Source organism: Neophocaena asiaeorientalis, unplaced genomic scaffold (genome assembly GCF_003031525.2).
Source record: "Neophocaena asiaeorientalis asiaeorientalis breed wild unplaced genomic scaffold, Neophocaena_asiaeorientalis_V1.1 scaffold110, whole genome shotgun sequence".
NCBI lineage: Eukaryota > Metazoa > Chordata > Mammalia > Artiodactyla > Phocoenidae > Neophocaena > Neophocaena asiaeorientalis.
In genome coordinates this window covers 6702297-6715882 of record NW_020175053.1, presented here as the reverse complement: position 1 = coordinate 6715882, position 13586 = coordinate 6702297, and the positions used below count along the sequence as shown (strand labels likewise).

General features: G+C 61.3%; 2 protein-coding genes across 3 annotated transcripts in view; one reads left to right on the top strand and one right to left on the bottom strand.

Annotated features, from left to right (window-relative positions):
* The first annotated feature begins 1405 nt into the window (after nt 1-1405).
* On the top strand, nt 1406-2499 carry TSSK2 (testis specific serine kinase 2). Its single transcript, XM_024763931.1, is given in 2 exon segments — nt 1406-2458; nt 2461-2499. Coding segments are annotated over 2 exon segments (1092 nt in total).
* A 1687-nt stretch (nt 2500-4186) lies between these two features.
* Nucleotides 4187-13586, bottom strand: part of ESS2 (ess-2 spliceosome associated protein) — a 9629-nt gene continuing 229 nt past the window's right edge. Inside the window, exons 2-11 of one of the 2 annotated variants that reach the window (XM_024763977.1) lie at nt 12502-12670; nt 12309-12410; nt 11322-11447; nt 10370-10539; nt 10148-10265; nt 9738-9871; nt 9009-9111; nt 7495-7604; nt 5135-5250; nt 4187-4725 (exon numbers count right to left, since the gene is read on the bottom strand). In XM_024763977.1, coding sequence (XP_024619745.1) covers nt 4446-4725; nt 5135-5250; nt 7495-7604; nt 9009-9111; nt 9738-9871; nt 10148-10265; nt 10370-10539; nt 11322-11447; nt 12309-12410; nt 12502-12670 — 1428 coding nt within the window. In that variant the 3' untranslated portion in view covers nt 4187-4445. The remainder of the gene's footprint in view (nt 4726-5134; nt 5251-7494; nt 7605-9008; nt 9112-9737; nt 9872-10147; nt 10266-10369; nt 10540-11321; nt 11448-12308; nt 12411-12501; nt 12671-13586) is intronic. The other variant, XM_024763978.1, reaches the window with a different exon arrangement.

The window sequence follows — 13586 nt, the reverse complement described above, 5'->3', positions numbered from 1 at the left end:
TTCCTCTCCCCCAACCCCCGGAGAACTGAGCACACACACGGCACGCCTCCTGTCCTGGCAACGCACTACAGAGGACAGACAAGTGGACAGCAGGGCTTGCGAAACACCCGAGGAGATGCTACAGGAGGCCACGTTTCCCAAAGCAAGAACAAAAGGGTTTCCACGTTGTTTCCAGGGGCAAAGACAGTCTGAGATGCAAAGATGTGTCCTCCCAGGGTTCCAACAGCTCACAAAGGTCCCAGCGACATAATTCAGGATCCCCCCTCACCCAGGTGCTTGCTCTTCACTGTCAGTGCTAGGGGTGCTGCCGTCCCCCAAGACCCCTGGGACCACAGCACCAAGGCTTCACCTGAGGCCCCGCCCACTCACTGGCCAACACACCAGAACCCAGTCTCCCTCTGTTGCCGGTCCCCCTCCCCATGGGCCTGCCCAGTCCAGCCTCCCCGTGCCTGGCCACAGGCGCTAGCCTCTGCTCACCCCAAAGCCCCTTCCCTATGTGCTCTTCCAGGACCCACCTTAAAATGGGACTTGGGTTCTGGCTGCTCCTGCCCCGGGACCTGCAGCAGCTGTCCCCCCACCCTCTCCTCCACCTCCTCCTAACTCTGGGACTCAGCCATTCTCAGAACGGCCTTCCCTCCCCCACGCCCTTCCCTGCCTGGACCTATCACCACCACCACCCACCCCGGAACGTGCATCTGCCAGCCCACTGGGGACTGGGCCGCCGGGCTGGGCACTCACAGCCTCTGAGCTGCCCTCTGCCCCAAGCACGCCCTGCTCGCCGTTACAGCACTGACCCACCCCCACCCCACCCCCGCTACCCGGACAGCTGGTCTTGTCTCCCAGGCTTGGAACCACCACCAGCCCAGCCGGACCAGGGAAGTCCCTCCCCAGCACAGCAGGTTCCGAAGACACAGCCCCCGAGGGGGTGCTCAGCACACCTCAAAGAAGGGTCAGGAAATTGGCCCTCATGGGACAGAGGCCATTGCAGAGTCAGTCCCCACATCCAGGAGAGGGAAACGGGCGTGGGGCCCACACGCTGGCTGGACCTGGGCGGTCCCCTGGGCCTGACTCGGGACAGTGCAGCACAGCGAGGAGGAAGAGCAGTGAGCGTCACCACAGTCCTGGGCGCCAGCTTCCTTCCAGCAGGCAGGGAGCAGCACTCCTGCCAGGCCAGCCTGACTTCCAGGGCTCCAGGGCCTGTCCCCGGCCAGTCCCCACTCCGGGCAGCCTGGCTTTATGACTTCACAGGCTGAAGTCATGTGGGGGACAATGCTGGGTGTTCCACACCTCCAAGTGCAGGCCCAGACCGGCCAGACGGCTTCCCACAGTGCAAACGAGGACAATGCCTGCTGGCCCAGGTGGGGAGGGGATGTAGAGGGCAGTGGCGCCAGACGCTCCTGGCACCATGGATGATGCCGCAGTCCTAAGGAAGAAGGGTTACATCGTGGGCATCAACCTGGGCAAGGGCTCATACGCAAAAGTCAAATCCGCCTACTCCGAGCGCCTCAAGTTCAACGTGGCCGTCAAGATCATCGACCGCAAGAAGACGCCCATGGACTTTGTGGAGAGATTTCTTCCCCGGGAGATGGACATCCTGGCGACCGTCAACCACCGCTCCATCATCAAGACCTACGAGATCTTTGAGACCTGCGACGGCCGTATCTACATCATCATGGAGCTCGGAGTTCAGGGCGACCTACTCGAGTTCATCAAGTGCCGGGGGGCCCTGCACGAGGACGTGGCACGCAAGATGTTCTGGCAGCTGTCCTCAGCCGTCAAGTACTGCCACAACCTGGACGTCGTCCACCGAGACCTCAAGTGTGAGAACCTTCTCCTTGACAAGGACTTCAACATCAAGCTGTCAGACTTCGGCTTCTCCAAGCGCTGCCTGCGGGACAGCAGTGGGCGCATCCTCCTCAGCAAGACCTTCTGTGGGTCGGCGGCGTACGCAGCCCCCGAGGTGTTGCAGGGCATCCCCTACCAGCCTAAGGTGTATGACATCTGGAGCCTGGGCGTGATCCTCTACATCATGGTCTGTGGCTCCATGCCCTATGATGACTCGGACATCAAGAAGATGCTGCGCATCCAGAAGGAGCATCGCGTCAACTTCCCGCGCTCCAAGAACCTGACAGGCGAGTGCAAGGACCTTATCTACCGCATCCTGCAGCCGGACGTCAACCGGCGGCTGCACATCGACGAGATCCTCAGCCACTCATGGCTGCAGTCCCCCAAGCCCAAAGTCGTGTCTTTGGCCTCCTTCAAGAGGGAGGGTGAAGGCAAGTACCAGGCTGAATGCAAACTGGACACCCAGCCGGGCTCGCGGCCTGAGCACCAGCCTGAGCACCAGCCCGACCACAAGCTGGGGGTCAAGACCCAGCACCAGCTGCTGGTGGTACCCGAGAACGTGGACAGGATGGAGGACCGGCTGGCTGAGACCTCCAGGGTGAAGGACCATCACTTCACATCTCCGGAGCCGAGGTGGGGAAGGCGAGCACCTAGCGGTGCGGAGGGCCTGGGGGGCATGGCGCGGTGAGCACCCCGTAAGCTAAGTAGGAGGTAGAAGCTGAAGAAGGCACAGGTGCAAGAACGAGTAAAATCTGTCAATTAAACCATTATTTTGATTACGTTCTATTAGCTTTCTTCCGCTTAGTAGCAAAGACGTTAAATCCTGACCACCAAATAAACCACAGAGTGTATGCAGCAAAGAGACCCGTGAGGAGTCATTTTCTCTAGGACTCAGCACTCCCCCCCCTGGGGCACAGGGGATCTGGAGTGGGGGCCAGGCCTCATGGGCAAGGACTCCGCAGCCGCCCGCCTGCCAGGCCCCCACGTGCCTCCCCACCCTGCCCAGCCCCCACTCAGGCAGCCCTTCCTCAACACCCCCCTCTCCCTTCATTCCCGCAGTTGGGATGGGAGACCCCGAAGCCGAGAACTTCCAGTGGCATTCCCCCTGCCCCATCCCCGCCAAGCAGCCCTCATGCTTTATCAGCCATCACCCCCATCCCCACCAGGTGGTCAGCACCTGGTTTTCTGCGGCCTTGCCTGGACAGTGCCCCACATCTCGTTCACACCCACCCAGACCTCCACCCCCTACTTGCTGGGGGCTCCCTCAGGGCCAAACCCACCCTTCTCTATGGAGAACGAAGCACCCAAAGCGGCCCTTTCCTGACCCTGGACGGTCCCAGCACCGCCCCCTTGGTGGGGCACAGGGCACAGCCAGGACTTGGCTCCCAGGAACTTGCAGGACTTCCCTGAGGAGGAGCGCAGGCCAGCTGGTGCCCAGGCAGCCTCCAGGGAGCATGAGGATGGCCCACTGCAGGGTGCGCGTGCTCAAAGCGCGAGGGGTTCCCATCTGAGCAGACCCCAGGCTGCCTCTCTGAGCACAACCCGACCCCACCTGAGGCCTAAAGAGCCTGTCTGGGAGCCAGCCCACCTCCCTGTGAGGAGCTGGCCCCAAGACTTCCGGGGTCAGGCACCAACACCCTCAGGCCCGGAGGCACGTACCCGCCCGTGGTGCCCACAGCGCTCTCGGGTCCAAGTGGAGCCCAGCCCCACTGCTTGTGACACTGTGGCCCAGGTTACTGTTACATGGGGGTCTCACTGGTGGGGTGACAACGGGGTGAGGCCGGCAACCCAGCAGCACGTGGCAGGCAGGGCCTGAAGCCCCGAGCAGAGGGAGGGAGGGGACATGGGGACGGCCCTGCCCACCTGAGCTGGAAGCCAGGTGCTTGGGAGGTGATGGCTGAGGCCACTGGGAAGGCGCCGCCCGCGGGAGCAGCCTCACATGCAGGACCCGTGCAGCTGCATCTCCAGCACACCACACAGGTCAGGCCTGGCCAGGGAGGCTGTAGACCTGGGCCCAGAGCCCGGGTGAACCTGGCGGCAGAGGGACCAGGGACCAGCTCTCCATGTAGGAAAACCTGGGGCACAACTGCCAAGGGCTCTGCCCTCCCCAAGGGCGGACCAAAGGGCTGTGAACTCAGCTCAGAGGCAGGTCCCCAGCCCTGAAGGCACCACCGGAAGCAACGCAGGCCGCAGCAAGAAAGGCTGGACACCCCAACCCTCCGAGGGTCACCAGCAGCCTCCTCCCGGGAGGTCCGCAGTCCTGAGTGCAGGATGCAGGTGCGATGCAGGCATGAGGGTGACCCCAGGGTGCACAGGCCACAGGGCGGAGAGGCAACCCCGCTGAGCTGTAGGTATTCTTTAATGAGGATTAAATACGAACAGGTTGGGGTTTGATAGAAAAGCATGTCAGCAAGGCCCTGGGATGCTCCCCAAGGCCACAGGGCAGGTCCTGTGCCAGCCCAGCACCTGTCTCCTGGGTCTCCTGGGATGCTCGCTGCTTTGGGCTCAGGCCTGGGTCCCCAGAAAGCCATAGTCCTCTCCTGAGCAGAGAGCTGCCCTGAGGGCTCCATGAAGCTCCCGCGGGCCCAGCCCAGGACGGACTAGAAGAAGTCCGAGGCTTTGCGCCGGGCGGGGAGCTGCAGCAAGTTGTCCGTGATGCAGGCCGGATCCTGGCTGAGGGGTGTGTGTGTGGCAGAGCCAGGAGCCGGTGTGCTCGTCGGGGTCTGGGGCCCGCCAGCTGGGGTCTTGAGGTGGGTAGAGCGTGCTGGGGACGGTGTGTAGCTGGCACGCAGGGCCCGGTCTGTGTACTTGCTGGCCGTCCTGCTCACGAGGCGCTGCAGGGCTGGGGACATGGCTGGGCTCAGGCCTTTGGGGGTGAGGCTGCAGTGGAAGGACGGGGTGGGTGAGAGGCACGATTAGGCCCGACCGGGCTCCCCCTGCAGCAGGGTCTCCCTTGGCCTCACAGGAAGGCTCCCGGGAGTTGCATGATCATTCTGGGTGGGAACCTGGATGGCCTGGCCCAGACAGTGAGCCCGAGCCTGCAGTCGAGGGGTGTGGCTCCCTCGGCTGAGGGGCTGCAGTGGACCCCAACCCTCTCCGAGGGCAGTGATAACACCGACTCCACGGGGTGGACAGGAGCTCAGTGGGGACGACGGGCCTAAAGGCGCCCCCACAGGTACGTGGGAGGAGGAGGCTCTGCACAAGGCGGAGAGGGCACCGCTCCGGCCAGAGGGACGGCCACAGGCCCCGGCCCTGAGAGCACCCACTGCAGGGGCCGGGCCACCCTCACCTGGCTAGGTTCTCCGTCGCCCTCCGCAAGGCCTCCTGCTTCTTGGCCCGGTTCTTGGCAGCAGCCTCGTTGGCCATCTTCAGCCCCAGACGCTCCCTGCGGCCCGGCTCCAGGATCTAAAAGACAGCAGGCATGGGGGGGCTGGGCCACTACCCAGCCAGGGAGTCCTTGCCGCGGAGGCGCCGGCCTCTTCCCATGGCCCCTGTGGTCCCAACAGCCCACCATCACTGCCCCTGAAAGCCCCCAGCCAGCCTGAGCTGCCCACCCGCCCAAGGCCCGCCTGGGTTCTTCATGAAGCCAGCACTGCCCGGTCAGGCACCTGTGACCCCCTTCCAGGAAAAGGGCCTGTTTCAATATGCTTTCGTCTGACTGCCAGGGTGTACCAGCCTCTGCGTTTCCATAGAGAACTTCAAGAAATGTATCGTGGGCCTGTCTTTCTGTTTGTTTGTTTTAAAGATTTATTTAACTTTATTTTCTTTTTGGTTGCGTCAGGTCCTAGTTGTGGCGCACGGGATCTTCGTTGAGGCACGGGGGATCTTCATTGTGGCACACGGGCTTCTCTCTAGTTGTGGCATGCAGGTTTTTCTCTTCTCTAGTTGTGGCGTGCAGAGTGTGTGGGCTCTGTAGTTTGCAGCACACGGGCTCTCTGGTTGAGGTGCGTGAGCTCAGTAGTTGTGGTGTGTGGGCTTAGTTGCCCCGCAGCATGTGGGATCCCAGTTCCCCGGCCAGGGATCTAACCCGCGCCCCCCGCATTGTAAGGCATACTCTCCACCGCTGGACCACCAGGGAAGTCCCTGGGCCTGTCTTTCTATTGGTTTTTTGTTTCCTTTCTCACTTGCAGGAGTTTCATCTATGTTGGCTACGTTAACGTACACCGTTCAGATTTCTCTTCAGTTATCTGCTTGTAGTTTTACTTTTGACGTTTTCCACTGTACTCGGGGTTGTCATCTTCCCGTAGCGTGATCCAGCCCTGACTCCCTTCGTGATTTCTCCCTTTGCTGTCGTGTTTAGAAAGCCTTTCTGCCTCAACGTCACATTAAACTCGACCGGTATGTTATTCTGAGGTTTAACATTTGCTGTTTTTACATTCAACTTTTCCATCTTTCCGGAACTCATCCTGCTGTGTACACTGAGGGCCTGGCTTGTTACCTTAGCTCCACACACTCAGCACGGTGCCCCAAATCCTGCCTGGGCGCTGGGACCAGGCTCAGGCCTGACCCACCTGCCAAGGGTGGCTCACTTCAACGCCTGACGTCACACATCCCCCTGCAAGTTTTTCTCGGCTGTCGCCGCATCCCAGGCTGAGAACCAAGGTGCCCGGGCCCTGTGCACGCTGTCTGGCCGCGCGTCACCCCTGCACTGGGGAAGCACCCGCCCCTCGGCCACCAAGTTTCTGCCACACAGGTCTGTGCTTTCTCTCCAAGCCAGTCGCTCCTATGATTGTATGTTTCTGTTCCTACAGTGACTGACACTTTTTCCTTTGCATTCCACATCGGTGCTGCCTGTGTTTAAGGAGACCCGTGACCCTGTCCCCTCTGCAGACCTATGTGAATTCCAAATTCCGTGCCCCATTCTTTGGGGTTTCAAAGCAGATGACGTGACCCTGCAGCCTTCAGCCTCTGTGGCACCACCCACCTCTGCCACCAGAAACCCCTCCCAGCACCCGACAGTACGCGCAAGGCTCTGGGGACCTCCCCCACTTCCCCCACAAACCACACCCATCACTCAGCTTCCCCACAAACTGTGTGCAGACCAGGAACTTGCCTTCCCAATGTCGCTCTGGGGCCCTACCTGCCTGCCAGTTCGCTGGCGCCTTCCTGGGCCACCCCATCGCTACAAACCACCTGCCACCCAGCCCCCTCGCCTGCCTGCCTGGCCCACAAAAGGCCTTCCTCCTGGGCTCCAGGCCTTGTGAATCTCAACTCTGACTGCTTATGACACCGGACTGGGGGTGCCTGATCTGGTTCTCCCGTAACCAGAGGCCTCTCTCTGCAAGGACACAGCCCTCCTGAGGACACAGCCGCATCCCACGGACACTAGGATTCTGGGACCCTTCCCGCCCTCAGGCTGCAGCACAGCAGGAGTTCCTGGCCCACCTGAGAGCGCCCCTCATCTCTAAACAGCCCCATCCTCCAGGCCTGCAGGCTCAGAGCGGCCCCAGCAGCTCCCTGCCTTGGTGCTTCGAACACCCCCGCCCCAGTCTCTCCCCCAACCCAGTCACCCGCCCACGCCTGTCCTCAGTGCCCGGTCCTACGTGGAAGTGCAGTGCTTGCCCAGGTGTACAGCCCATCCGCTGTGCACGGAGCTATGGGTGCTCAGGAGGCCCTGCGTCCACCCGTGCTGCTCCCACCGTGACCCACCTTGAAGGCTGGCCCTGGCGTCCTGTCCACGTAGGGCGTTTCAGATCCTTCAACTCTCAAGGGCGTGTTCTCGACCTCCCCCCAGGTCATCAGTGGGGACTCGTTCACACCTGCGGATGGAGAGCCCACAGCCAGCTCAGGCCTGGGACCTGGATGCGGGTCACAGCTCACAAGCATCAAGGCCAGCAGCTGCCCTCTCTCCTTCCCAGGACCAGAACCCGGCACTTCTGACCTCTGGGAGGGAAACATCAAGGCCAGCCCATGCCCCTGCACCGTGGGGTTTAGCCTGCGGTAGGGGGCTTCGCAGAGAAGCTGGGCTGGGTGAGTTAGACCCCCATCCTAGCACAGGGCCAGGGGGCCCCCAGAGGACAGTCACAGGACCCTGCTGCAGGGAGGAGACCCAGGGCCTTCCAGGGCTCCCAAACCTCCCAGGATCCTGGGAAAACTGTAGTGCCTCCACAGGCCCTTGCCATGGCACAGCCACCAGTGTCACTGGACGCAGAGAGAGACCAGCGTGTGCCCAGGAGGCCACCCCAAGTCTCATGCGCCTGCTGTGATCTCTGGGCTTAGGTTTGTGAGCACCGCACACCTGCTGACGTGAGATCCAGAACTAGGAAAAACTACCCAAGACTGACAGGGACACCCAGCCCAGGCCAGTGGCACAAGGCGGGTGGCCTGAGGGAAGCGCACATGGCCCTGTAGGACCCCTCAGGACCGTCCTGCCCACCTGCATGAGCCAGGCATGGCCCCTGGAGGCCCAGGTGCACGCAGTCTCCTGCAGACTGAGCTTGGCTTCCATATGCAGGATGCCTGCCCAGAGGCTTCCCTGGTGGCTCAATGATTAAGAATCCATCTGCCAACGCAGGGGACATGGATTCAAGCCCTGGTCCGGGAAGATCCCACATGCCGTGGGGCAACTAAGCTTGTGCGCCACAACTACTGAGCCTGCGCTCTAGAGCCCGCAAGCCACAACTACTGAAGCCCGTGTGCCACTACTACTGAAGCCTGCGCACCTAGAGCCCACGCTCCACAACAAGAGAAGCCACTGCAATGAGAAGCCCATGCACCGCAATAAAGAGTAGCCCCCACTCTCAGGAACTAGAAAAAAACCGCGTGCAGCAGCTAAGACCCAATGCAGCCAAAAATTAAATAAATGAATAAATAAATAAATAAATAAATTTTTTAAAAGGCCGCCTGCCCAGCACCCACTGGACTTACTGGCCTCCCCCCAGATCCCCTCTGCCTGCTCACCAGGCCAGTCTGTCCCGCTGAGCTCAGGGCGAGCCACAGGAACCACCCAGCTAGACCAGCTAGTCCAGCTGGCCCCACACGTCCCAGGTCTGGCCTGTCTGAGAGCCCAGCCACCCACAGCCCTGTTCGGCCCTGGCACAGATGGGACCCTGGGCCTGAGTCACATGAGGCACGGTGCAGACCCAGGGGAGTGCCAGGAGTGCCAGGCCAGATGGGCAGCCCACCTCCCCCAAGGCCGTCCTACCAGCGGGCGTGTGTCTCACCAGGGGCAGGAGAAGGCGTGGCAATGAATCCAAATCCGCCCACGCGAGGGGACTCCTGGGGGATAAGCTCCTTGCCATCCGGGCCCACCTTGCCCTGTTTGTGCTGGAGCAAGAGGAGAGGTAGTGTCAGGGGCCTAGGCCGTCCCCGCTGGCTGACGGGCAGAGGCTGCACACCCCCCTTCCTGGGTGCAGACCCAGGGGAAGCGAGGTGGACCCTGGCCCTTGCAAGGACCTTGAGGACCCATCAGAGCAGCAATCAAGCAAGGAAACACCTCCGCCTTCCATGCCGAGCCACACCTGACATGCGTCACCTTCAGGGGCTACTGACTTCAGGGCCCTGCGGGGGGCTATGCTAACTGGGGCAACTGTGCTCTGATGGCTCCCAGAAAGCACCTGTAAAAGCCTCCAAAACAGGCCCCCACCTCCCACCTCCTCAACGCCATGACGGCCGGAGTCACCGCCCTGCAGTAAATCCGGGCTCAGGAACCTCTGCTGTCCGCCACACCGAGCCCAGCCCACTCCACGGGAACTGGCACAGACCTGACCCACAGAACGTGTCTGACCGAAGCCTCCACAAATGGAGAAGAGACTCAGACCCCGCCACATTGGGACCCAGACACACCCCCACCGCCAAGCCCGGCTGAGCCCAAGGACAGTCCTAACGTATGGGGGTGGCCAGGACCAGAAAGGCGAGGATGCCCATGCCACCCCGCTGGCCCGGCCCCTCACCTGGGCGTTGAGGGCAGCGGCCTGCTGCAGCTGGGACCTGCTGAGGGCCTGGCTAAAGGGGTCCCTGAGGAAGCGGGTGTTCTTATGCACCACCTGCCGTGGCTTCTTAAAGAGCTGCTCTTCGTCAGGGACGCCTGGCAGTGGGAGCAGAATCACCTCAGCGTCAGGGTGAGCAGGCCCCCTGCCCCTCGCTCAGGGCCTGAGGGAGAGGAGCTGGTTCCCCACGGAGCACAGCCTGAATTCAGGTGGGGGAGCCACACGACCGCGCAGACTCCGCAGGTGAACCTGCCTGCCCTGAAACGGACCGGGACCCCCAAAGGCCCAGAGTACAAGGGGCACAGTCACACACTCCCAAAAACCAATCCAAACCCCCGGCCCCAGCCTGCGCCCCCGCCCGGCCCGCCGCTCACCCTCTGGGTAGTACATGAGGGAGTTCTTGGCCTTGTACTTCCAGGTCTCCACACCAGCCTGGCCACTCTCCACGGCTTGGCACTCTGCCGACGGGAGCGCGAGATTATCCTTCTGCCTCTGCGTCATGGTGGGAGCGCGGGTCAGGGAGGACCCCTGGCCCTGGGCCCTGGCCCCGGGGACTCCCACCCCGACTGGGTACCGCTGACCCTGCACCAGGGCACCTTCTCAAACTCCTCCTCGGCCTGGTAGAGCCATGCGTGGCGTGCCCGGCTCTTCTCCTTAGCCACCTCCATGATCTCCTGGAAGGAGGCGTTGTCCTCACTTGTGTACCGGCTCAGGAAGACGTCCAGGCTGGGCAGGGGTTCCCTTTCCTCCTCCTCTGTGGCCTCTCCTGTGCAGGGGGGTGGGCAGGTGACACGAAACCATCATGCAGTCACTCGGTCCCAGGAACCCTGTCTCTGGTCGTGGGTCTGTCTGTGAGAACCCACACTGCCAGACAACACCCCCTTGGGGGGAAACAACTCCCCCAGCTGCCCAGGGAGCCCCCAGGGGCCCTTCCCAGCTGCTGGATAGCAGTGAAGAGTGCACTCTGACTCAGGCCGGGAGGGGGCGTCGGGCGTTAGAGCAGCACGATCACAGGGGGTCCTCCCACACCAAAACAGTGCCTGTCCTGTAGGTCCTGCCTCCAAAACCCTGGACTGTCCCCCTGTCCCTTATCCTGACTCCCTCCCTTCTTGGTATCTGTGCTACAGGGGGATGACTGTCACCTAAGCCTCGTGACCCGCTAGCGGACCTGATGGCAAGGACCCTGTATTATCTAGCAGTGGGCGGGGAGGCACCTAACAGGCACTGGGCCACACCCCGGGCCGCCCTGGCTGCTGCCAAGGCAGCCCGCTGAGGCGGTGCAGCACTGCATACAGCAGTGCAGATGCAGTGAGGACGACAGGGGAGGGCCTCTACTCCACCCCCTACCACCTGCCAGGCAGCGTGCAAAGCACTGTGCCTAAAAGGTCGAGACGAGTGTCAGAAAGGTGGGCACTCAGATCCCGTCCTGCCACCAAAAGCTCTGGGACCTGCAGAGGTTACTGCCCTCCTGAGCCTCAGTCCCCTCGCCTGCAACCGTGAACTACGTGGTACCTACGCTCAGGTTACTCAGGGGATTCCTGCATTTACCGAAAAATAAGGGGGATTCAAAGGAAAGGAATCTGCCAACAGTCTGTGATTCTCGAGCCACATCGCAACGGAGAACCACGCTCTGAGGACACACGGGACGCGCTGTGACTGGCAGGAGGCTGGGTTCTGGAGCAGAAAACGTCACACATGTGCTCGCACAGGGCACCAGTGCCAGCGGAGCACACTGTAGATGCGATGCTAGTAGAGAGCAGCTCATGGCCATCTACACACACACATGTCCACCCCTGATGAAGCACCGACTGAGAGGAGGCCCACGGCACACTGTTCACAGGGCCCAAGATGCTCCTTCTGGGGAAGGCTCCCCGGAAAAGTCAGGATGAATCTTTACACTCCAGTAAGCGTGTTGGAGACCCGGAGGCCCAGGCACACCCTAGGTGCAGGGCATGCAGATGGGAGCAAAAGGACCTGCTTTTGTGGAGGGAGAAACGGTAAACAAACAGAAACGCCTTTTAAACTGGCGTGTTCTCCAGCAAGAAAGCAGAGCCAGGTGGCAAATCACAGAGAACAGGGTGAGTGACTGCGCTGGGAGGTCAGGGAAGGTTCCCTGACAGTAAGCATCTGAGCAGGGATCTGAAGGAAGAGAAGGAGCAGCCATGCAGTCACCCACAGGGGGCGACCAGCTCAGGAGAAGCAAGTGCAGAGGCCCTGAGGCATCTGAAGGAAGCAGTGAGGGAAGGAGCCCCCGCCCCAGGCTCATGACGCACCCCCCGGACAGAGGTTGGTACAGTGAGCAGGCCAGCAAGAGGGGAGGCGAGATTCCCATGCCACGGAGGAGGGCTGGAGGCTCAGATGACCCCCATGTTTGGGAGCTGAACCCAGATCTTCTGCCTCCTAGACCCCATGGGTTGCCTTTTAAGGAGAGACCCTCAGGGACAAGAAGGAGCCTTCCCCTGAACACCCCAGGGCCCCACAGACAAGGTCCCCAGGCAAACCCAACAGCATGAGGGAAATGGGGCGCTCACTCACCATCGCCGTCCTCCAGGCTGTGGCCCCGGCCTAGGGCCTTACTGCCCACCACCCCGGTGCCTGTGTGCACCTCAGGGGTTTCAAATGTGGCTGGAGTCACATCTGGGGGAAGAGAGGGGATGGGGATTGGAGGGAGCCTGAAGCAACAGTTCAGCGGGAGTCCCCTCCCGCCCCCCCACAGGACTCCTCTTACAGGGCGGAGGGGGCTCTCGGGACATCTTGCCCAGGGCAGAGCCAAACTTGATGGCGATCTGGCGCATCCGTTCCAGGTCTCCATTCTCCTCGGCCTCCAGGTACTCCTTCTGTGCCTGCAGCTTCTCCACATCAGGAAAGAAGTCCCTCTGGATGACCGTCTGGAGGCCCTAAAGGAGCGATCAGAACGTAAGTCAGAGCTCCCATCTGCCTCTCCCCTGCCACTCAGCCCACAGGGTATGTGTGAGGCCCCCAACCTCTGTCCAGACCAAGAATCCCCAGAACTTGGGGGAACGTAGTGCTGTAACTTTTTTTTCTTTTTTGGCCACGCCGTGCTGCTTGTGGGATGTGGGACCTTAGTTACTCTATCAGGGATTGAACCCAGGCCCTTGGCAATGAGAGCGTGGAGTACTAACCACTGGACCACCAGGGAACTCCCACTGGGTGCACTTTCAAAGCCTTCTCTCTCCCTCACTAACTGGTCAATTTCATTCTCCATCACTGGCTCCACCTCCACACCAGCTGGACCGATGTGCGTGTTGCCACCTTCATTCCACCCATGATCTCCTATTTCCAGTCTGAATCCTTCACCGGGACGCCTTCAGCCAGTCATCCCACCACCAGCACTGGTGGAGATTCCCAGCTTGGCACCTCCAGCCAAACTTGCACCTGAGCTGCACTTCTGTACACCCAGCCGCCCATTAACGCCATCTACCTGCACATCCCAGGAGCTTCCCAAACTTAACCAACTTCCTCCCATACCCCGTGCCAGCTCCTCCTACTTCAAGGGCGGTGGGATGCCTACCCGCTCAATGATGTTGCCATAGTGGCAGCCCGTTTCCAGGACCCCCAGCCTTAACACTTGCCATTATCGCTCTCCAAGAAACCCTCTTTATCGCCATCCTCCCAATTTCCTACTTACCCTTTAATAGAACCTTGTTTCCCTGACACCCGCCACCCCCCAAGGCGTACAGACACATCCGCCCCTTCTGCTCCCTAACAGCAGGGACACCTCGTTCCACACTGTGCCTGTTTGTCCCCCCGACTGTCCACATCCTGAGGGCAGAGACTCGGGCTGCTCCACCT